The sequence below is a fragment of the Nerophis lumbriciformis genome, linkage group LG13 (assembly GCF_033978685.3).
Source record: "Nerophis lumbriciformis linkage group LG13, RoL_Nlum_v2.1, whole genome shotgun sequence".
In the NCBI taxonomy this organism is placed as follows: domain Eukaryota; kingdom Metazoa; phylum Chordata; class Actinopteri; order Syngnathiformes; family Syngnathidae; genus Nerophis; species Nerophis lumbriciformis.
In genome coordinates, this window is record NC_084560.2 from 13,126,811 (window position 1) to 13,152,667 (window position 25,857).

At 38.1% G+C, this 25,857-nt stretch overlaps 1 protein-coding gene across 1 annotated transcript in view; it reads left to right on the top strand.

Moving 5' to 3' along the window:
- The first annotated feature begins 4,120 nt into the window (after positions 1-4,120).
- Positions 4,121-25,857, top strand: part of LOC133613835 (uncharacterized) — a 61,881-nt gene continuing 40,144 nt past the window's right edge. Inside the window, exons 1-9 of the mRNA XM_061971667.1 lie at positions 4,121-4,219; positions 4,312-4,452; positions 11,992-12,566; positions 18,319-18,339; positions 18,436-18,495; positions 22,077-22,130; positions 25,501-25,545; positions 25,636-25,662; positions 25,738-25,782. Coding sequence (XP_061827651.1) covers positions 4,323-4,452; positions 11,992-12,566; positions 18,319-18,339; positions 18,436-18,495; positions 22,077-22,130; positions 25,501-25,545; positions 25,636-25,662; positions 25,738-25,782 — 957 coding nt within the window. The 5' untranslated portion in view covers positions 4,121-4,219; positions 4,312-4,322. The remainder of the gene's footprint in view (positions 4,220-4,311; positions 4,453-11,991; positions 12,567-18,318; positions 18,340-18,435; positions 18,496-22,076; positions 22,131-25,500; positions 25,546-25,635; positions 25,663-25,737; positions 25,783-25,857) is intronic.

Here is a 25,857-nt window from a genome sequence, read left to right on the forward strand (position 1 = left end):
AGGGAAGAGAAGAGCAAAAAGCTGCTGTAGCCAGCTGCCAATCAATACAGCACTTCATCTTCTTTTCAAAGCTGACAGAAAAAATGTTACCGCATGAAACCAAAGTTCCTATTTGATGCAACAAGTTATTCCAAATGAAACTTTAAAACTGTATCTGCTTGTCATCTCGACTTCTGATTCCAAAGAAAGTTATCCATCAGTTTGTTGGTCAATAATGACAATCAAATGTAGGGCCGATTGTGTAATAATATCATGAGGCAATTGCACATTTATATTGTTTCGCTTTTTTCAAGTGGCCCTGTGAGGTGAACTGGAACTGTGAGGAAAAGCCCACGATCACACAAGAAGCCTACACATTTTGTTTAAAAAATATATTTTATTTACACTATCAAAAATACAATAAATATGTGTTATTGCTCTACTGAAGAAATGAATAGATAACCGATTCAGGATTATATATACAAGCTCAAAAATGTCTCCAAACTGGACCAAAACGGAAAGTAATCAGACTTTTGGAATCAGAGTACTCGTATCCGAGCTTTTCCTGGAAGAGGACAGGAACATATACTTGACATACAAATAAAAGATAAGACCACAAATGTTTTTTAACTTGATAAAAGTACAAAACCCAACACCAGTGAAGTTGTCACGTTGTGTAAATCGGAAATTAAAAACAGAATACAATGAAAGGTACATACAGCTTTTGGAGCGACATATGTTGCCATCCAAGCAACGTTACCATGGATGCCCCTGCTTATTTCTTCAAGACAATGCCAAGCCACGTGTTACATCAACGTGGCTTCATAGTAAAAGAGTGCGGATACTAGACTGGCCTGCCTGTAGTCCAGACATTGAAAATGTGTGGTGCAATATGAAGGCTAAAATATCAGAAGGGAGACTGTTGAACAACTTAAGCTGCACATCAAGCAAGAATGGGAAATAATTCCACTTCAAAAATGTGTCTCCTCAGTTCCCAAACCTTTACTGACTGTTGTTAAAAGTAAAGGCCATGTAACACAGTGGTAAAAATGCCTTTTTTTAAATGTGTTGCTGCTATTAAATTCTAAGTTCATGATTTTTTGCCAAAAAATAAATAAAGTTTACCAGTGTGAACATGAAATATCTTGTTTTTGCAGTCTATTCAATTGAATATAAGTTGAAAAGGATTTGCAAATCATTGTATTCTCTTTTTATTTACCATTTACACAACGTGACAACTTCACTGGTTTTGGCTTTTGTAAATAAACTAATTATTTATTAACATGTTTATGAACGTTAATTATTCTCTTCTTTTTCTTGTTAATGAACAGCCTGTATTATCATTGATGAGAGCATGTGGAATCAAATCAAATAAAAAAAACTCCAAAGTGTCTCACCTGCCTTCAACCTCACTACACGTCACTGTTTAAGATGACGTCACTGACTAGATTCATTTAACAAGTGACCTTTTGAGCCTCCTTTCTCCAGGCAACTCCGGTCATACCAAAGTTTAGGCTTGAGCGCAAAGGTCACTGCAGGTGATTGCCATTATGGCCTTTAAGCTGTAGAATCCCTCAAGCTGAGGAATGTATGCATGCATTTATTATGATAGGTCTCATTTGACCACTGACTCCATTTTGCACAGGGAGTGTTTTTCAATGTGTGAATTTTACAGCACTGCTTGATTCTCACTATAATAAACATACTAATAATATATACCTCTCTGCAGTGTTGAGGACAACAGAATAGTGTCATATTTACAGATATCTTTGTTTTTCTTACTAAAGCAGGCCTGTGCAATTATTTTGACTCGGGGGAGCCAAATTTAGAGGAAAAAATGTGAAAAAAAACCCTCAAAAAAAAAAAAAAAAAAAAAAATATATATATATATTTATATATATATATATATATACACTTGTAGGGATGATATAGCCCTTTGTTTTTTTTTCCTGACCTAACATATATTCCGCTCTACCCCAGTATTGAGCACTGTATAATGGATAAACCACAGAAACCTCGACTATATATATTTATGTGTTTATGTATGTATATGTAAGCTGTGAAAATCAGCTGTACAGTATGTGTGCTTGGGTCCTATTTTTAGGAACACTAGTACAAAACCTCATAATAATGTCTGATTGAAAGCTAAAAATGTTATGACAGACCGCCTTAAAAAAAGAGAATTAAATTTAAAAAAAATGTTATTGAATGAGACACCCAGAATGTACATGAAAATAAAGAATGTGGGATTTACAATATTAACTATGAAGGATAAAACACTGAATATTGACAACATATGAACGTCACACCCCCTCTCCATCCACATATTTTACAATCAAGCGAAACGCAACACAAATGCAACAAACAGTGAATGGTTAAAAACAAAACCCACCTACAATCTGATATATGTGATATATCACTAAGCTTTAGGACTTTGTTGTAAAAATCTCCTTCCACATCTGTCCCTGACACCCACATTTCAGGCTCTGGAAACACTCTGTGGAAACGCTCCCCACCCACACTGCTTGATGCCTCGTCTGAGCTGCTGTGACTTACATTACCATAGTAACTAATTACATTACCATAATAACTAATTACATTACCTTAGTAACTAATTAGATGACCATAGTAACTAATTACATGACCATACTAACTAATTAGATGACCATAGTAGCTCATTAGATGACCATAGTAACTAATTACATGACTCATTAGATGACCATAGTAACTAATTACTTACCTTAGTAACTAATTAGATGACCATAGTAACTAATTAGATGACCATAGTAACTCATTAGATGACCATAATAACTAATTACATGACCATAGTAACTAATTACTTACCTTAGTAACTAATTTAAATGACCATAGTAACTAATTACATGACCATAGTAACTAATTAGATGACCATAGTAACTCATTAGATGACCATAGTAACTAATTACATGACATAGTAATTAATTAGATGACCATAGTAACTCATTATATGACTTTAGTAACTAATTAGATGACCATAGTAACTCATTAGATGACCATAGTAACTAATTACATGACCATAGTAACTCATTAGATGACTATAGTAACTCATTATACGACCATAGTAACTAATTAGATGACCATAGTAACTCATTATATGACCATCATAACTAATTAGATGACCATAGTAACTAATTACATTACCTTAGTAACTAATTAGATGACCAAAGTAACTAATTACATGACCATAGTAACTAATTACATGACCATAGTAACTAATTAGATGACCATAGTAACTAATTACATGACCATAGTAACTTATTAGATGACCATAGTAACTCATTATATGACCATAGTAACTCATTAGATGACCATAGTAACTCATTAGATGACCATAGTAACTCATTAGGTGACCATAGTAACTCATTACATGACCATAGTAGCTAATTAGATGACCATAGTAACTAATTACATGACCATAGTAACTCATTAGGTGACCATAGTAACTCATTAGATGACCATAGTAACTAATTTGATGACCATAGTAACTAATTAGATGACCACAGTAACTAATTACATGACCATAGTAACTAGTATATGATGCAGATTCCAAGCATTGAAAGACTTAGTATACCGGTAGTTGAAGACTTACGGTCATTAGAAAACATCACTGCACATCATAATGGCAGCTACACTTTACATCTTAAACATCTAAAAAAATGATTTGGGAATGTCCGGCGGGCCAGATTGAAAAGCTTAATTGGCCTCATGTGGCCCCCGGACCTTAATTTGCCCAGGTCTGTACTAGAGTATGTCGTTCAACCTGTATAATAAGTATACTCAACCTTTATAGGCATTAAAACATACATTTTACCAACCTTTTTTTCTGCAACTTTTCATTAGAAAAAGAGAAATCCATTTTCTGCCATGACATGTGACCACAATGATGTATGTAAGAAATGTGTTCGCTCTCACAAAGATGTAATGCAACATTTGCAGGGTCTAACATTCCAACTTTCAATGGTTGGAAACATTTTCCAGTCTTCACAAGCCCTGAGGCTGGAGAGGGAGTCTGTATGGGCAAGTATCCACTCAATCTGCCCGGGTAGTTGCACCTTATAAAGGAGGAGTGGAGCTCTCCAAGTTCTTGCACTCCTCGCTCCTCACGGACAATGACATCGCTGCTCATGCACGCTAAATGAGCTAAACGTAGCTCATTGTGCACCACAGTCCTTCTACAGATAAGATACCAAATAACTTAAAAGTAGGTAGTGAACAGTACACATTGCTTGGGTCTATTTTGTCACGTTTGAAGAAAATAACGTTGTTTCTTTGTGCTTTTTGCTCATTTCTCAGTAGAGATAAGGATGCTCCCCTATTTTGCATCAGTGCTGTTGGCCACAACTCTGACCTGTGTCTGGACCCAAGACCTGCAAAACAACAGGAAAGCTAAATCTCGCACAAAAACCTTGGCTGCAAATCTTTATGATGGACAAGGTAAGCAAAATATAAGACTGCTCTATTAACCGTATTCACTTGGGTTGTGTCTGAAATCTACGTTTTCTGCGATTGAACGTGGACACGAAGTCCTTACAGCAGTGATGTTCGACTAAATTGTTTTGTTAAATTTTCTTTTCCAAAAAGCTAAGGTCTTCTTCCTTCACTATCAGTCTTATCTTGTATATTCCAGAAAACCAGCGTCCTCTAGAGTAGACATTTGAGGACATTTTGCCCTGCAGGTCTATTGCTGACATGGGCAAAATAGGGCCCGCGGGCCACATGCGGCCCATTAAGTATTCCTATCCGGCCCGCCGGACGTTCTACATCAGATGTCAAACTCAAATACAGAGTGGGCCAAAATTTAAAACTGAACAAAGCCGCGGGCCAAGGTTGAACAAATTAACCTTGTAATAGGGACCCAAACAAGTTTTGCATTGAATATTGAACAAGCAAGGCTTATATAACTTTATAGTGACATGCAAAAACGAGTTTCAAATAATAATAATAATAATTAAAAAATGTCAATGGCATATCAAATACAATTTAAATAAAAATTGAATGCCTCTTTTCTATTTGCAGCCTTCTGAGGTAATTATCAACATTAACTTTTTCCACAGGCTAATAAATTTGAAAATAAAATAACAATGAATAAACCAACCATTCAGGACTTTAAACTGCTCAGTTTGCAACACACTAATCTAATCTGATGTGCCCAAGCCAGATACCTGGCATCTTTACTTGGATGCTAGTTCATTAATGTTGGGGCTCAGTCTTTGAGCTGAGGCAACCTTCATTATCGAACGAAGGTGTTCATCAGTCATTGTATCTCGTAGTGCTCCCGGATCACAGTCTTGGGAGCGTGCCTTAAATGCACTGCCTTTAACGTAGTCTACGAGCTATCGTCACGTCCGCTTTTCATCCATTCTAACATCGTTCAGACCCAGTCACATAACATGTGCGGATTCTGTACGCACCCACGAGTGAATGCAACGCATACTTCATCAACAGCGATACAGGTTACACTGAGGGTGGCCGTATAAACAACTTTAACACTGTTAGAAATATATGCCACACTGTGAATCCACACCAAACAAGAATGACAAACACATTTTGGGAGAACATCCGCACCGTAACACAACATAAACACAACAGAACAAATACCCAAATCCTTTGCAGCACTAACTCTTCCGGGACGCTACATACACTAAATACCCCCCCCTCCCACACACACACACACACCTTGTAGCGTCCCGGAGAAGTTAGTGCTGCAAAGGGTCCTGGGTATTTGTTCTGTTGTGTTTATGTTGTGTTACGTTGCGGATGTTCTCCCGAAACGTGTTTGTCATTCTTGTTTGGTGTGGATTCACAGTGTGCCGTATATTTCTAACAGTGTTAAAGTTTTATATTCGGCTACACTCAGTGTGACCTGTATGGCTGTTGATGAAGTATGTGTTGCATTGAATTGTGTGTGCGTGCAGAAGCCGCACATGTTATATGACTGGGCAAGCACTCGTTGGACTGGCTGAAAAGCAGACGTGACGATTTTCGGGAGGGGCGCTGAAGTTTAGAAGACTCCCGGGAGGGTTGGCAAGTATTACAATTAGCGGTGAATGCGGTGTTACTGCGGCACCGCCGCAATATATAATCGGCGGGCCAGCTATAGTGTTAATTTGATATCGCGTCAAGGGCCAAGTGAAATTACACGGCGGGCCAAATTTGGACCACGGGCCAGAGTTCGACACCCATGTTCTACATCATTTTTTTAGACCTTTAACATCAAAAGTGTATTTGCCATTATGATGTGCAGTGATGTTTTTAAATGACTAAGTCTTGAACTACAGAAAGTAATTCAATGGTTGAAATCTGCACTTTTGAGTGTTTATTAGGGTAATCTAGGTCACAGCAGCTCAGACCAAGAACAAAGCAGAGTGGGCGGGGTTTGTTTACAGAGCAGCCAGTATGTGTCAGAAACAGATGCGGAAGCAGATTTTTAAGACACATTTCTGCGTAAAAGTGATAATATATCATATTGTAGGTGTTTATTACACTTTGCATTCATAATTTGCTGTTTGTTACATTTTTGTTGTGTTTTGCTTGATTGTAAAAGATACAGAACTATGGAGGAGCTGGTCTGAGAAGTAAAAGATGTTCATATGTTGTTAATATTCAGTGTTTTCAATCAATCAATCAATCAATCAATTCCTTTATTGTCATTGTCATAATAACACTTAAGTCATACATGTCAACGATATTTTGTTTGAGCTTTGTCCAGCGGCATAGAAACTGCATTGAAGTGCAGGTTGACAATAGTTTACAGTTTAGAATTGTCAGGAAGATCGCGATAAGAGGGACGTGGGGGTGGGAACAGTCGGATGTCTGATGGGTGTTGCGTTGATGTTGCAGCAATGCAATGTCCAGAGCACAATTATTGAGGTGGTGAAGAGTGAGGTAATAAGATGGTCCGGGGCAGCAAAGGGGCAGGCTGTTCATTTAGCAGTCTCACAGCCTGGGGATACAGACTGTGAGACATTCTGGTGGTCCTGGCGCAAATCGATCTATACCTCCTTCCAGAGGGTAGCAGGTTGAAGAGGCCATGTGCTGGGTGGTATCTGTCCTTCAGGATGTTGTGTACTCGCTTTAGGCAGCGAGTTGTGTACATGGCACTCATCTCTGGGAGTATCGTCCTTGTAATTTTCCGCGCCCAAAATCTCGTTGACATGTATGACTTAAGTGTTATTATGACAATGACAATAAAGGAATTGATTGATTGATTGATTGATTTTATTGTTCACAGTTAATATTGTAAATCTCACTTTCTTTATTTTCATGTACATTTTGGGTGTCCCATCCAGTAAAAAACTGTAAAATTCCATTCTGTTTTTTTTTGAGGTGGTCTTTCATAACTTCTTTAGAACTATCTGACATTGTGACTTTTGGTATAAGTGTTCCTGAAGAAAAGGGAGCCAAACACACATACTGTACAGCAAGTTTTTACAGCTAAATGTGTATATATCATTTATACACATTGGCACCCCAGACACTTTTTTTCTCTCAACGTGGCCCCCGAGTCTAAATATTTGCCCAGCTCTGCTCTATTAGGTCAGAGTCACAGGAGTGTTCTGCTGTTTTTAGGGGCCTTCTGCAAAAAGGCAGGTCAAAGGTCATCTCTATGACAGCCCTTTAGCGTTTTAAGAGCCTGCTACAAAAAGGTGTTTTGAACTGAACTCACAGGCCACCAGTTGAATAGAACAAATGATGAAAAATAGGGGACCTCAAATGAAACCTTGAGGAACACTTTTAGTAAAACTACCGTATTTTTCGGAGTATAAGTCGTACCGGAGTATAAGTTGCACCGGCCGAAAATGCATAATAAAGAAGGAAAAAAACATATATAAGTCGCACTGGAGTATAAGTCGCATTTTTTGGGAAAATGTATTTGATAAAACCCAACACCAAGAATAGACATTTGAAAAGCAATTTAAAATATATAAAAAATAGTGAACAACAGGTTGAATAAGTGTACGTTATATGACGCATAAATAACCAACTGAGAACGTGCCTGGTATGTTAACGTAACATATTATGGTAAGAGTCATTCAAATAACTATAACATATAGAACATGCTATACGTTTACCAAACAATCTGTCACTCCTAATCGCTAAATCCCATGAAATCTTATACGTCTAGTCTCTTACGTGAATGAGCTAAATAATATTATTTGATATTTTACGGTAATGTGTTAATCATTTCACACATAAGTCACTCCTGAGTATAAGTCGCACCCCGGCCAAACTATGAAAAAAACTGCGACTTATCGTCCGAAAAATACGGTTAATAAGTTGAACAAATGATTGGACCCCGACTTAAACAAGTTGAAAAACGTATTCGGGTGTTACCATTTAGTGGTCAATTGTACGGAATATGTACTATACTGTGCAATCTACTAATAAAAGTTTCAATCAATCAAAAAAAAAACTACTGACTGCCTCTGAAGTAAACGACTCCTTAGTTATGTAAACCACATGATGAAAAAAAATGTTACCAGCTAAAAAGGACAAGACTTCAAGGGGTGTAAATAATAGGTTTGGACCCCATGTTTGCTAGCATTGTTCAAATGCAATGCAAGGATCAGCCAATGTGTTTACAGGGGGTCCAAGTCCAAGTTTCTCTATAAAACAGTCTTTTTAGGAATTTTCCACAAAAAATGTTGTCTCAGTTTTGAACTGAACGGGGGGATTGTTGGATTCGGCCGTGCCTTAAAGAGGAACTGCACTTTTTTTTGGAATTTTACCTATTCACAATCATTATGAAAGACATGACAACGAATGTATTTTTGTTTTAATGCATTGTAAATATTAAATACATGCGATTAAAAGTCTGCTTACAATGGAGCCTATTGGTGCCGCTCTATCCTGCCTTTAAAACCCTTAAAAAAACATCCAAACACCTCCATTGAGGTTGTATATACATGATGTAAGTATATAGGTACAAACCCTGTTTCCATATGAGTTGGGAAATTGTGTTAGATGTAAATATAAACGAAATACAATGATTTGCAAATGATTTTCAACCCATATTCAGTTGAATATGCTACATATTTGATGTTCAAACTAATAAACATTTTTTTTTTTTTTGCAAATAATCATTAACTTTAGTATTTGATGCCAGCAACACGTGACAAAGAAGTTGGGAAAGGTGGCAATAAACACTGATAAAGTTAAGGAATGCCCATCAAACACTTATTTGGAACATCCCACAGGTGAACAGGCAAATTGGGAACAGGTGCGTGCCATGATTGGGTATAAAAGTAGATTCCATGAAATGCTCAGTCATTCACAAACAAGGATGGGGCGAGGGTCAACACTTTGTCAACAAATGCGTGAGCAAATTGTTGAACAGTTTAAGAAAAACCTTTCTCAACCAGCTATTGCAAGGAATTTAGGGGTTTCACCATCTACGCTCCGTAAAATCATCAAAGGGTTCAGAGAATCTGGAGAAATCACTGCACGTAGGCTGTACTGCATCAACAAGCGACATCAGTGTGTAAAGGATATCACCACATGGGCTCAGAAACACTTCAGAAACCCACTGTCAGTAACTACAGTTGGTCGCTACATCTGTAAGTGCAAGTTAAAACTCTCCTATGCAAGGCAAAAACCGTTTATCAACAACACCCAGAAACGCCGTCGGCTTAATGCTGAAAGATACATACAGGTTTTGGAGCAACATATGTTGCCATCCAAGCAACGTTACCATGGACGCCCCTGCTTATTTCAGCAAGACAATGCCAAGCCACATGTTACATCAACGTGGCTTTATAGTAAAAGAGTGCGGGTACTAGACTGGCCTGCCTGTAGTCCAGACCTGTCTCCCATTGAGACAGGTCTCAATGGGACCTGTTTTTTGCAATTTTAATTTTGACAGCACCACATTAGATATGTTTTAATTGCTGATGTGTTTTAATAGATTTTTAAATGCGCCAGAAAATAACCGTTTTTGTACACTGTTGATGTGTTTCAATACAAGTAGTGTGTAAATGTGTTTCTGTATAGTATTTCTCCAGCAATGGTCATGTGGTGACAACAATTATGCGAGGTAATCATTGAAGTGTGACATCCCTGAAGGCCTAGGTGGGAAACGCACGGCCCGCTACTCATACATGCAAACCCCGTTTCCATATAAGTTGGGAAATTGTGTTAGATGTAAATATAAACAGAATACAATGATTTGCAAATCCCTTTCAACCCATATTCAATTGAATGCACTACAAAGACAAGATATTTGATGTTCAAACTCATAAACTTTATTTTTTTTTTGCTAATAATAATTAACTTAGAATTTCATGGCTGCAACACATGCCAAAGTAGTTGGGAAAGGGCATGTTCACCACTGTGTTACATGGCCTTTCCTTTTAACAACACTCCGTAAACGTTTGGGAACTGATGAGACACATTTTTTAAGCTTCTCAGGTGGAATTCTTTCCCATTCTTGCTTGATGTACAGCTTAAGTTGTTCAACAGTCCGGGGGTCTCCGTTGTGGTATTTTAGGCTTCATAATGTGCCACACATTTTCAATGGGAGACAGGTCTGAACTACAGGCAGGCCAGTCTAGTACACGCACTCTTTTACTATGAAGCCACGTTGATGTAACACGTGGCTTGGCATTGTCTTGCTGAAATAAGCAGGGGCGTCCATGGTAAAGTTGCTTGGATGGCAACATATGTTGCTCCAAAACCTGTATGTACTTTTCAGCATTAATGGCGCCTTCACAGATGTGTAAGTTACCCATGTCTTGGGCACTAATACACCCCCATACCATCACAGATGCTGGCTTTTATACTTTACGCTTATAACAATCCGGATGGTTAATTTCCTAATTGGTCCGAAGGACACGACGTCCACAGTTTCCAAAAACAATTTGAAATGTGGACTCGTCAGACCACAGAACACTTTTCCACTTTGTATCAGTCCATCTTAGATGAGCTCAGGCCCAGCGAAGCCGACGGCGTTTCTGGGTGTTGTTGATAAACGGTTTTCGCCTTGCATAGGAGACTTTTAACTTGCACTTACAGATGTAGCGACCAACTGTAGTTACTGACAGTAGGTTTCTGAAGTGTTCCTGAGCCCATGTGGTGATATCCTTTACACACTGATGTCGCTTGTTGATGCAGTACAGCCTGAGGGATCGAAGGTCACGGGCTTAGCTGCTTACGTGCAGTGATTTCTCCAGATTCTCTGAACCCTTTGATGATATTACGGACCTTAGATGGTGAAATCCCTAAATTCCTTGCAATAGCTGGTTGAGAAAGGTTTTTCTTAAACTGTTCAACAATTTTCTCACGCATTTGTTGACAAACTGGTGACCCTCGCCCCATCCTTGTTTGTGAATGACTGAGCATTTCATGGAATCTACTTTTATACCCAATCATGGCACCCACCTGTTCCCAATTTGCCTGTTTACCTGTGGGATGTTCCAAATAAGTGTTTGATGGGCATTCCTTAACTTTATCAGTGTTTATTGCCACCTTTCCCAACTTCTTTGTCACGTGTTGCTGGCATCAAATACTAAAGTTAATGATTCTTTGCAAAAAAAAAAAAGTTTATCAGTTTGAACATCAAATATGTTGTCTTTGTAGCATATTCAACTGAATATGGGTTGAAAAGGATTTGCAAATAATTGTATTCTGTTTATATTTACATCTAACACAATTTCCCAACTCATATGGAAACGGGGTTTGTAATAACAATATCACTAATACTTGGTTACTATTCAAGTCACAAAATCTAAATGGATTATTGTTGGCAGTTTTTGGATGGTTATTTATTGGGTATTAAGGGCGGAATAGAGGACGTCCCATTGACTATGCTGACTTTTTTTATGTTTATGTACGAGTTAGAATGCTTTTTTTTTGTGATCTATCCGTCGTCATGTCTTTCACACTAATTATGAACAATAGGCAAAATTCACCCCAATAGTGCATTTCCCTTTTAAAGGAAGTATGTATGGGAACCTGAACTTTGTCTTCTCTGCATAGCCATCCTAGATGAAGACTGCAGTCTGGAGCTTTCCTTTCTGATGGACAGCTCCGAGAGTGCCAAGGATAACCACGAGCAGGAGAAGCAGTTTGCTATGAACTTGGTGAATAAACTCCAAGGCTTTAAGCTGAATTCGGGCCGCAGCATGAGCCTGAGGGTGGCGCTGCTCCAATACAGCAGCCATGTCATCACGGAGCAAAGGTTCAGCGACTGGAGGGGACTGGAGAATTTTAGGAACCGTGTGACTCCCATCATCTACATCGGCCATGGCACCTACACCACCTACGCCATCACCAACATGACCAAGATCTACATGGAGGAGTCCAGCCAGGGGAGCATCAAAGTAGCCGTTCTCCTCACAGATGGCTCCTCGCACCCGAGGAACCCGGATATTTTCTCTGCTGTTGCTGACGCCAAGAACCAGGGCATCAAATTCTTCACTCTTGGCATCACCCGGACCGCCAACGAGCCCACCAATGTAGCCCAACTTCGAATGATCGCCAGCTCTCCTGCATCCGAATTTCTCCACAATTTGCAGGACAAGGATATAGTTGAGAAAATAGCTTCTAAGATTGTGAGTATACCTTTGAATCACGTAGCAATTCACTGTGCATTGCATTCAGAGGAGACACATACTGATTAGAAGTTATAGAGGCTGTTTGCAACTTGCTCTAAGTAACATTTTTCAAAACAAAATGAATTAAATAGAACACCACCGACTATCTTACGACACGTTAATGATTTAAAAGAGCATACAGTACAGCAGTGTTTTTCAACCACTGTGCCGCGGCACACTAGTGTGCCGTGAGATACAGTCTGGTGTGCCGTGAGAGATTATCTAATTTCACCTATTTGGGTTAAAAATATTTTTTACAAACCAGTAATTATAGTCTGCAAATGATGTGTTGTTGTTGAGTGTCGGTGCTGTCTAGAGCTCGGCAGAGTAATCGTGTAATACTCTTCCATATCAGTAGGTGGCAGCCGAGAGCTAATTGCTTTGTAGATGTCGGAAACAGCGGGAGTCTCATGCTTAAACCAAAAAAGGTGTCTCATGCTTAAACCAAAAATAAACAAAAGGTGAGTGCACCTAAGAAAAGGCATTGAAGCTTAGGGAAGGCTATGCAGAACGGAACTAAAACTGCACTGGCTTCAAAGTAAACAAAAACAGAATGCTGGACGACAGCAAAGACTTACTGTGGAGCAAAGACGGCGTCCACAATGTACATCCGAACATGACATGACAATCAACAATGTCCCCACAAATAAGTATAAAAAAACAACAGATATATTCTTGATTGCTAAAACAAAGGAGATGCGGGAAATATCGCTCAAAGGAAGACATGAAACTAATACAGGAAAATACCCAAAAAAGGGAAAAAGCCACCAAAATAGAAGCGCAAGACAGGAGCTAAAACACTGCACACAGGAAAACAGCAAAAAACTTAAAATTAGTCAGATGTGACAGGTCATGACAATACACCTACTTTGAGACAAGAGCTATACTGATGCATGCTTGGTTATTCTTTAAAGTCATATCCAACAATTGCGACAACGACTTTTTACTGTCAACAGAGTTTCGTTTTTTCATGATTTCTGCTGGTGGTGTGCCTCCGCATTTTTTCAACGTAAAAAATGTGCCTTGGCTCAAAAAAGGTTGAAAAACACTGCAGTACAGGCCAACAGTTTGGACACATCTTCTACTCATTAAATGCAAGGTTTTCTTTATTTTCATGACTATTTACATTGTAGATTGTCACATCAAAACTATGAATGAACACAAGTGGAGTTATGTACTTAACAAAAAAAGGTGAAATAACTGAAAACATGTTTTATAATCTAGTTTCTTCAAAATAGCCACCCTTTGCTTAGGGACGGCGTGGCGCAGTGGAAGAGTGGCCGTGCGCGACCCGAGGGTCCCTGGTTCAATCCCCACCTAGTACCAACCTCGTCATGTCCGTTGTGTCCTGAGCAAGACACTTCACCCTTGCTCCTGATGGGTGCTGGTTAGCGCCTTGCATGGCAGCTCCCTCCATCAGTGTGTGTGAATGTGTGTGTGAATGGGTAAATGTGGAAGTAGTGTCAAAGTGCTTTGAGTACCTTGAAGGTAGAAAAGCGCTATACAAGTACAACCCATTTATCATTTATCATTTGCTCTGATTACTGCTTTGCACACTCTTGGCATTCTCTCCATGAGCTTCGAGCACACCTGTGAAGTGAAAACCATTTCAGGTGACTACCTCTTAAAGCTCATGGAGAGAATGCTAAGAGTGTGCGAAAGAGTAATCAGAGCAAAGGGTGGCTATTTTGAAGAAACTAGAATATAAAACAGGTTTTTTGTTAAGTACATAACTCCACATGTGTTCATTCATAGTTTTGATGTGACAACCTACAATGTAAATAGTCATGAAAATAAAGAAAACATTGCATTGAATGAGAACTAACTTTTGGCCTGTACTGTATATATTTTTTCCCAATTGATAATTATATGCAAAAAAAATTGCTCAATGCCCCAAAGAATTAGTCTAGCGTTCATGGTTGTCAGACTGTCACTCACTGCTGTCTAATACACACGTAGACGCCTGGAGCACTTGTACATACACAAAAGCAGTCCCAGATAAGCAACTAATAATTTGCAGTCCTTTTGTTGTTACAATAGAATATACGTTTATATACGCTCTACCCACATATGCGGTCCTCTCCAAGGTTTCTCATAGTCATTCACATCGACGTCCCACTGGGGTGAGTTTTTCCTTGCCCTTATGTGGGCTTTGTACCGAGGATGTCGTTGTGGCTTGTGCAGCTCTTTGAGACACTTGTGATTTAGGGCTATATAAATAAACATTGATTGATTGATTGATTGAACAGCCTGTACCACAAAAGATGCACATTTTAAAGTCACTTATAACTTCATAACAGGGATAATGTTAACATTTGCGCAGCTTAAACATCAAAAACATCCCAAACTTACTGCAAGGTGTTTTCTGTAGTTTGAAGTGGAATTCTTGTAGGCTGAAACGTGAACTTTTTTACTGACACGCAAGATACAAATGTTCTTTTCCCCCACAGTTTCTAAGGTAAACATTGATTGAAAAAGTGTGCTGCCTTTTCTGATTGCGAGTGGCTGTTGTTTTCCTAACACAAACAATACATATCTGCGAGCCGTAATCAATAAAATAAAATAAACATAGCTTTCAAAATGAAACTTAAGAGCAGTGTTTCTTGTTCACAAAAAACTCAAAAGTAAAAAGTTGCGTTGAAACTACTCCGACAAATTGTCCATTGTGGAAAACAAAGACCAAAGTACATCACATGGCTGCCTGAGTACAAGGTCAAGGCAAGTGTTGCCTTAAAGGAGGACTCATATTTTAGGGCACCAAGGCAAGTTGGAAGGCCACCAATGCAAACATTATTTTCTTTCGAGGCAGGGCCTCCAAAGTATGCATACATATATATATATATATATATATATATATATATATATATATATATATATATATATATATATATATATATATATATATATATATCTTTTATTTTATTTTTATTTTTTTTCTTAATTATTATTATTATTGTTAATTTTATTTTATTTTATTTATTTTTTGTCCTGTCCAGCTTCTCAGACAAATCATATAGTTGATGTAGATGCCCATATCAGCTATTCAGATTTACTTTACAAAAGAGAAGTGTAGGATACTTCTCTTGTCGCCTTATTTGTAGTTGACTTGATTAATTGTATTTATATTATCATTTGGTACAGCCGGGCCGCAGCAGGAGGGGATAGAAAGAGAAAAAAAAGGAAGACAGAGGGGGAAATTGTGGGGACAAGAGGGGGATTAGACAGAGAGACAAAAACAACAACAGCAAACACAACAATAACAACAACAACAACAACAACAACAACAATAGAGCAACATCAGCAAATACGACATGTAAAAATATGATGGTAAAAGTGATAGCAAATACGCAGTAGCCAAAATAAAAAATAATACAGAAATGACAATGAGCATTATTACACTACAAATGGATCAATACAAATACCAATCGAAATAGCGCTATTGATAATGAACAATACCCATAATTTATCTCTACTATCAACAATACAGTCGTTCAAATGCAACAATACATATACGTAATGATAACTATATATATATATATATATATATATATATATATATATATATATATATATATTTTATATATATATATATATATATATATATATATATATATATATATATATATATATATATATATATATATATATATATATATATATACACACACAAGTATATGATATACAAATAATCAAATGTCGATAAATTGAAATAGACCATCATAAAGTGTATGACCTAACTTGTAGTAAACTTTAGTAAAGTTGTGTATAAACAAATATATAAAACGCCATGCAATGTTCATTCTATTATTGTTTACATTACCGACTTCAACGCTTCAACGTTCAACGTTTACAAAAAAGTAAATAAATCCACATGTGTTACACGCGTGGATTTGTTTATTTATTTATTTGTTGACAGCCACAAATCAAATTAAACATTGACAATACAGCACATTAACATTGACAGGTCTAGAACTGCTGAGTTTGGAGGGCAAACAATGGACTAATTTAGCACTCCATTTAAACCAGTGGTTCTTAACCTGGGTTCGATCGAACCCTCGGGGTTCGGTGAGTCGGCCTCAGGGGTTCGGCGGACCCTCCGCCGCGGAGGTCGAGACACACCCGACTCATCGTGTAAATAAAAACTTCTTCCTTTCGGCGTATTATGGATACGGCAATAACAGAAGTCACACTGATTTGCAAGTGTGTTATTTGTTGTGAGTTCCTGCACTGTGTTGGTTTTGTTCTTTGAACAAGGTGATGTTCATGCATGGTTCATTTTGTGCACCGGTAAAAAAACATATAACTTTGTCTTGAATTTGAAAAAATATATATATATTGCGCATATGAAACTGGTGGGGTTTGGTACCTCCAACAAGGTTAAGAACCACTGATTTAAACTACGAAATGAACCTCCCTAAAGAAGTTGTATAGCTTGCAACATTTTTTCACAACAGCCTATAATTGTTCCTTACTCTGCATTTTGAGAGCTGCCTGACCTAAATTTCCCGAACACCTGACGGCCTTCCAGACCCTCCAAGAAAGTATACCAAGCTTTGACTTCCATTAGTTGGACTTCATTGAGTCTTGTCTCGACCAATACTGTGATCTAATTGTAATACCTCCAGAGTTCTTCAGCAACAAGTCCTGTCCGTCTCTCAGGTCCGTCTGTTTTGCCATTGTCCATAAGCGTGCAGACATTCCAAGTGCCGATGAGCAATATGGCTGGTGGAGGAGTCAGTTTAGGGCAGTGGTTCTTAACCTGGGTTCGACCAAACCCTAGGGGTTCGGTGAGTCGGGCTCAGGGGTTCGGCGGAGGTCAAGACAATCCCCACTCATCGTGTAAATAAAAACTTCTTCCTATTGGCGTATTACGGATACGGCAACAGCAGAAGTCACACTGATTTGCAGGTGTGTAATTTGTTGTGAGTTTATGCACTGTGTTGGTTTTGTTCTTTGAACAAGGTGATGTTCATGCACGGTTCATTTTGTGCACCAGTAAAAAAACATTGTAACACTTCAGTATGGGGAACATATTCACCATTAATTAGTTGCTTATTAACATGCAAATTAGTAACATATTGGCTCTTAACTAGTCATTATTAAGTACTTATTAATGCCTTATTCGGCATGGCTTTATTATAAGCCTAACCCTCTAACCCTGACCCTAACCCTCACCAAATAACTCTAAATTAAGTCTTTGTTACTTGGAATATGTTCCTCTGGTGTCCAAATAACTCTAAATTAAGTCTTTGTTACTTAGAATATGTTCCCCATACTAAAGTGTTACCAAAAACATATAACTTTGTCTTGAATTTGGAAAAAAAAACATTTTTTATTTTTCACTAAAGAAGGGTTCGGTGAATGCGCATATGAAACTGGTGGGGTTCGGTACCTCCAACAAGATTAAGAACCACTGGTTTAGACACTGACCACTGGTCTATGTGGCAGGTTGTACTGGGTTACAGTCTCACCCGTAACAGACCATCAGGCCTGACCTGACCCGACTCAGACTCTGACAAGTACCGGTACAATTTATCCTACGAGGTACTTAAGTAAATCTAATGGAGTAAATGCAGCGTGGTACTACCCACCTCTGCCTGTCCTACATTGAGATGGATGATGACTGGATTATTGTTAGAATACACATAAACAATACAATAGTACACTATAATATGGATGCAATTGAAATGTTATTTTCCTTTATTTCTAGAGTGACCTGGCAGATGAAGGAGTAAGTAATACTTCCGTTATAAACCTTGCACACTCACATTTACTCATATATCCAGGTGACCTACACGTATTATACTTAAATTTTCTGTCTTTTCAGTGTCCTCTGACTCAGAAATGTGCTTGTGAGAAAGGCGAGAGAGGGCCGAGTGGGCCTGCGGTGAGTACCGGTAGTTCACCTTTTTTGAAGAAGCGTCACATGTGGACATGTACTCAGGATACATTTTTCTGAAATGCACTGGCTTGAACAATCGGGTAAAATGCTTGTTTTGCTGCCTTTTCTGTAGCTAGCGGGCATTTTACACACAAGAAAAATACACTATTGAGCGCAGATGCACAAGCTAATAAAATTCAAAAGTGTGCCTTATCCAAAGATAGTTTTACACACTTTGGAGTGACTGTTAGAAAGTGTTGATAACCTTGTGTCGGGACGGCGTGGCGCAGTGGAAGAGTGGCCGTGTGTGACCCGAGGGTCCCTGGTTCAATCCCCACCTAGTTCCAACCTCGTCATGTCCGTTGTGTCCTGAGCAAGACACTTCACCCTTGCTCCTGATGGGTGCTGGTTAGCGCCTTGCATGGCAGCTCCCTCCATCAGTGTGTGAATGTGTGTGTGAATGGGTAAATGTGGAAGTAGTGTCAAAGCGCTTTGAGTACCTTGAAGGTAGAAAAGCGCTATACAAGTACAACCCATTTATCATTTATTTGTGTTAATTCTGTCATTAATAATTAATGTTGTAATGTATACAATGTAGTTTATACCCTGCATTATGAAGGCCAATCATTATTAGCATATGATAACATTATTATATGTTATTATTTGTACCGTATCTTTCGGAGTATAAGTCGCACCGGAGTATAAGTCGCACCTGCCGAAAATGCATAATAAAGAAGGAAAAAAACATATATAAGTCGCACTGGAGCCCGGCCAAACTATGAAAAAAACTGCGACTTATAGTCTGAAAAATACGGTACTTGTTTCTTAATTAAAGTGTTGACTGATTGATTGGCAGACATCTGACAAGATTTTATCTTTTGCAGACTGCAAGGGAAGCTTAGCTTCCCCTAAAATCAGAAAAAACGTAGTAGTCAAATACAGTACAGGCCAAAAGTTTGGACACACCTCCTCATTCGATGTGTTTTCTTTATTTTCATTGTAGATTGTCACACCAAAACTATGAATGAACACATGTGGAGTTATGTACTTAACAAAAGAAGGTGAAATAACTGAAAACATGTTTTATATGGCGTGGCGCAGTGGGATAATGGCCGTGCGCGGCCCGAGGGTCCCTGGTTCAATCCCCACCTAGTACCAACCTCGTCATGTCCGTTGTGTCCTGAGCAAGACACTTCACCCTTGCTCCTGATGGGTGCTGGTTAGCGCCTTGCATGGCAGCTCCCTCCATCAGTGTGTGAATGTGTGTGTGAATGGGTAAATGTGGAAGTAGTGTCAAAGCGCTTTGAGTAACTTGAAGGTAGAAAAGCGCTATACAAATACAACCCATTTATTTATTTATTTATCATTTATATTCTAGTTTCTTCAAAATAGCCACCCTTTGCTCTGATTACTGCTTTGCACACTCTTGGCATTCTCTCCATGAGCTTCAAGAGGTAGTCACCTGAAATGGTTTCCACTTCACAGGTGTGCTTGAAGCTCATGGAGAGAATGCCAAGAGTGTGCAAAGCAGTAATCAGAGCAAAGGGTGGCTATTTTGAAGAAACTGGAATAGGTTTCAGTTATTTCATCTTTTTTTTGTTAAGTACATAACTCCCCATACATAGTTTTGATGTGACAATCTACAATGTAAATAGTCATGAAAATAAAGAAAACCCATAGAATGAGAAGGTGTGTCCAAACTTTTGGCCTGGACTGTATGTCAAATAGGTCAAATATAACCTAACAAACTGATAGAGACAAAAGGAAGGCCATACTTGCCAACCCTCCCGAATTTTTCGGGAGACTCCCGAAATTCAGCGCCTCTCCCGAAAACCTCCTGGGACAAATATTCTCCCGAAAATCTCCCGATTTTCAGCCGGAGCTGGAGGCCACGCCCCCTCCAGCTCCATGCGGACCTGAGTGAGGACAGCCTTTTTTCACGACGGGAGGACAACAGGGTGACAAGAACTAAATCATCCAGACTAGAGATAAATTGTACTATTATGTTTATCTTACCTAAAAAATAAATATATTTATTAATTAAAAAAAATAAATAAATAAATACATTTTTACTATATTTTGCTAAAAACATCAAAATAATTGTATTTTTTTTCCTGACTCCTTATTACATCCAGTCATAGAATTATACATTAAAATAAACATATTTGAAATAATTAATTTTAAATGATCATAATAATTCATTTAAAAGGACCATATTTAATTATTAAAATAATTGCTTGTTTATCAACAACTTTAGCATTTTATTCATTACATTTTGAAGCTCTCAGAAGCCAAGTTATGTTATATTCCGTAGTATTTATTTATGCAAGTTTGAAGTATCAATTATCTAAACACAGTTTTGTTTGCATATTTTCAGGATGTAGATATATATATATATATATTATATGTATATATATATATATATATATATATATATATATATATATATATATATATATATATATGTATATATAAATATTATATGTATATATATATATTATATGTATATGTATATGTATATATATATATATATATATATATATATATATATATATATATATATATATATATATATATACACACCGTATTTTTCGGAGTATAAGTCGCACCGGAGTATAAGTCGCACCTGCCGAAAATGCATAATAAAGAAGGAAAAAAACATATATAAGTCGCACTGGAGCCCGGCCAAACTATGAAAAAAACTGCGACTTATAGTCCGAAAAATACGGTATGTATGAAATACTTGACTTGGTGAATTCTAGCTGTCAATATACTCCTCCCCTCTTAACCACACCCCCAACCACGCCCCGCCTTACCCCCGACCACGCCCCCACTCCCCATCTCCAGAAATCGGAGGTCTCAAGGTTGGCAAGTATGAGGAAGGCATATAGGGCACATTTAGAAACCGATCATGACACGTATTAGAAAATGGTAACATTGAAAAGCATTGAGTGTAAAGTTTTCCATTTTAATTTATACTTAAATAAAAATAGTTGTTTTCCATGGTCATTGGGGGGCTGTGCAACCTACCTGGAACTTTGGGTTTAACCTGTGCACCGGCCCACATTTTGTCAGCCCTGTACTTGCACAGCCACATACAGACTCCTATGCAAACATCCATTCAAGCAAGCTGGCAGATAATCATGCTATGCTGACAGACAGCTGCACGGCTATTAACCAGGTGCTTTCTCTGCTGAGAGATTCTTCACATTCTTATGCTCAGACAAGGAGGCTCTCATAATTGCTCTTATTGGTTAAATGGTTGTGAACCAGCGGTGTCTGCAAGATAGCAACTGACACGCATCCAGGTGCGTCTCAAAAGCTATGACCCCCCGACACCCAGCGGGCAAGACACCTCATGTCTTCTGGAGCATCCAGGCGTCACCCAGAGGTGACTTACAGCCTCATTCTGAAGTGCTTTGCACACATTGTTCTTTTAGCCCACCTACGTCTGTCAGTGTCTCCGCCTGACAAAAAAAATTCAACTTTTTGATCGGGGGGGTGAATTCCATACACGACAATGAGCAGACAAAAATAACAGAAGGGATCAGTCAAATCTAAACCTGTGATTCTTTTTCATTCTTCAGGGGAAGAAAGGTCGCGCTGGAGAAGATGGAGCCCCAGGGCTGAAAGGGCAAAAGGTGTTCACCCTGTCACACACATGGCGAGACTTTGAGCTGAGAGACTCCTTCAAACAGGATTTATACTTTCCAGGGAGTTGCACACCTCAGATGATGTTTTCATTCTGAGTCTGGTTAACTAAAATCTGTAAATGATACGTCGTTATGCAAAATAGTGTTTTTCAAAAGACAATAGAATGGTAACTTGTATTGCATGGGCGCAGACAATCACAATGCATCCCACTGGGTATCCTGCAAATGTTTACGATAATGTCTATAGCAAAGTCGTAAAGTAGTGTAGTTAGTTTAGTTAAAGCCTCAAGGCTAGCCCAAACTACCAACCCCAAAAGCAGTGAAGTTGCCACTTTGTGTAAATGGTAAATAAAAAGAGAATACAATGATTTGCAAATCCTTTTCAACTTATATTCAATTGAATAGACTGCAAAAACAAGAAACTTAACATTCGAACTGAAAAATTTTGAAATTTTTGTAAATATTAGCTCATTTGTAATTTGATGCCTGCAACATGTTTCAAAAAAGCTGGCACAAGTGGCAAAGAAGAGTGAGAAAGTTGAGGAATGCTCATCAAAGGTGAACAGGCTAACTGGGAACAGGTGGGTGCCATGATTGGGTATAAAAGCAGCTTCTATGAAAGGCTCAGTCATTCACAAACAAGGATGGGGCGAGGGTCACCACTTTGTCAACAAATGCGTGAGCAAATTGTCCAACAGTTTAAGAACAACATTTCAAGGAATTCAGGGATTTAATCATGTAAGGTCCGTAATATCATCAAAATGTTCAGAGAATCTGGAGAAATCACTGCACGTAACATTGAATGCCCATGACCTTGGATCCCTCAGGCGGTACTGCATCAAAAACCGACATCAATGTGTAAAGGATATCACCATACGGGCTCAGGAACACTTCAGAAAACCGCTGTCAGTAACTACAGTTGGTCGCTACATCTGTAAGGGCAAGTTATTTTATTACTATACGATGCAAAGCAAAAGACATTTATCAACAAAACCCAGAAACGCCGCTGGCTTCACTGGGCCCGAGCTCATCTAAAATGGATTGATGCAAAGTGTAAAAGTCTTCTGTGGTCTGACGAGTCCACATTTCATATTGTTTTTGGAAACTGTGGACGTCGTGTCCTCCAGAACAAAGAGGAAAAGAACCATCCGGATTGTTATAGGCGCAAACTTCGAAAGCCAGCATCTGTGATGGTATGGGGGTGTATTAGTGCCCAAGGCATGGGTAACTTACACATCTGTGAAGGCACCATTAATGCTGAAAGGTACATACAGCTTTTGGAGCAACATATGTTGCCATCCAAGCAACATTACCATGGACGCCCCTGCTTATTTCAGCAAGACAATGCCAAGCCACATGTTACAACAGCGTGGCTTCATAGTAAAAGAGTGCGGGTACTAGACTGGCCTGCCTGTAGTCCAGACCTGTCCCTTATTGAAAATGGATGGTGAAATATGAAGCCTAAAATAGCAGAAGGGAGACTGTTGAACAACTAAAGCTGTACATCAAGCAAGAACGGGAAATAATTATACTTCAAAAATGTGTCTCCTCAGTTCCCAAACCTTTACTGTGTGTTGTTAAAAGGAAAGGCCATGTAACACAGTGGTAAAATGCCTCTTTGACAACTTTTTTTCAATGTGTTACTGCCAATACATTCTAAGTTCATGATTATTTGCAAAAAAAAAAAAAAAAAAGTTTCTCAGTGTGAACATTAAACATCAGTCTATTCAATTGAATATAAGTTGAAAAGGATTTGCAAATCATTGTATTCCGTTTTTATTTACGAATTACACAATGTGACCACTTCACTGCTTTTGGTTTTTGTATTTGGATGATGACTGATACTGAGAAAACATGAAAATCAAAGAAGTCCATGTTGAGATGTTATGCACGCATAATGTGTGGCATGTGCTATCAGGGACGCCCTAAATGTAGAAGGACCCTGTTTTGCATGAAGAATCCCATTGAAAATGTCAATTAATTCATGACAGGTCACTTCATATGAAATTTTATCGCAAACTCAGTTTTATGCTTTGTCTGTTTATGAGAGTAGAATGGAAAATTTGCCTGTTAATTCTGTGCCTCCTGTGGCACATAGCATTAGTGCTTGACGGTAATCTAGAAAGAGGTTCCGTAGCCTCCGAAGCAGAACCTCCAGGTTCTGTAACAGCTTCTTCCCTCAGGCCGTAAGACTCTTGAACGCATCATAATTAAATTATCCCCTCAACTCCCCCCAAAAATGTATTAAGTGGCTGGATATAAAGACAATATAACATACATTCATAAACGTGGACGCATGTGAAAAAGTGCAATATATTTATCTGTACAGCAATATATTTATTTATTTATATATATTTATATATAATTATTTATTTTATATATATATTTATATATTATTTATATATATATATATATTTATTTATTTATATATGCACCGTATTGCTTTTTTTTATCCTGCACTACCATGAGCTTATGTAACGAAATTTCGTTCTTATCTGTGCTGTAAAGTTCAAATTTGAATGACAATAAAAAGGAAGTCTAAGTCTAAGTCTAATGGGTTCAATTCCCAGTTGGTGTTGAAGTAGCAATTTTCTCAATGTATGTTTTAATGATGTAAAAAAAAAAAACACACACAAAAAATAATGATTGAACAATTTATTTCCCATGAATTCGTTTTAGTACAAAACATGCATCAAATTGAATTAAATTACTCTTTTTTTTTTCTTTTTTTTAAAGTCTAAAAATCGTTTTGCATTGATAGAAAAGTAAGAAAAAAGGGGGAAGGGCTCCAAATATATTTCTGCATAGGGCCCAATTTAGCTTGGGGGCTTTGGTGCTATTATTTTTATGACTAATGCACTACATGTAGCGCTGTATTACATCAAAGTGTTTGAAAATAAAGACAATTTTTCAGAAAAAAAGGGAAATGCATCATTGTTCTCCCAGATTGTTACAGCTCTATGCTGTCTATTCCATACCATCAACAACTGTCACACCGCAGAACCAGGGAGGGTTTTAAAAACATTAAAAGTTTCAAGACGGAAAATTGATTGATGGGGAAACCATTTAAATGGGAGGGCGATGGAAATAAAGGTCCATTATAATTATTCATTCTCCATTTATCACTAAACTCGTTAACTGTATTAAATGTACAGTATTAGCAAGTCTTATTTAAGCATAACCCACAGGGGTCACACACATTTCACAGCTGTTGTTATTTCCCTAAAAGACATACCGGTACCTTCAAACACATTTGCAGCCATTAATATTCCATCTTAACAAACAGTCCTAAAACATAATAAGAATTGGATGAACTTCCATTCATTTATCCAACAACTCTATCCTGGTCACATTTCAGGGTGAAGCAGGACTAGGTGGTCTACCTGGACAAGAAGGTACTGAGGTAATCAAAGCAAACATTAGGTCTAAGTGTGGTGTGCAGATTTTCTCCATATACACCATATTAACTTATAATCATTTTTTTAATGTGCAGGGAAAACCAGGTTATAAAGGCGATAAGGTAAGGAAATCAGATATATTGAATTCAATGATAAGCATGTACAATACCTGAAAATACATGGTAATCTGTCCACAGGGTGAAAGGGGAGAATGTGGCATTCCAGGAGTCAAAGGAGACAGGGTATAGCATCATGTATAACACAACACACACATTATGTATATATATGTACAGTATATGTGTATTGACATACATACA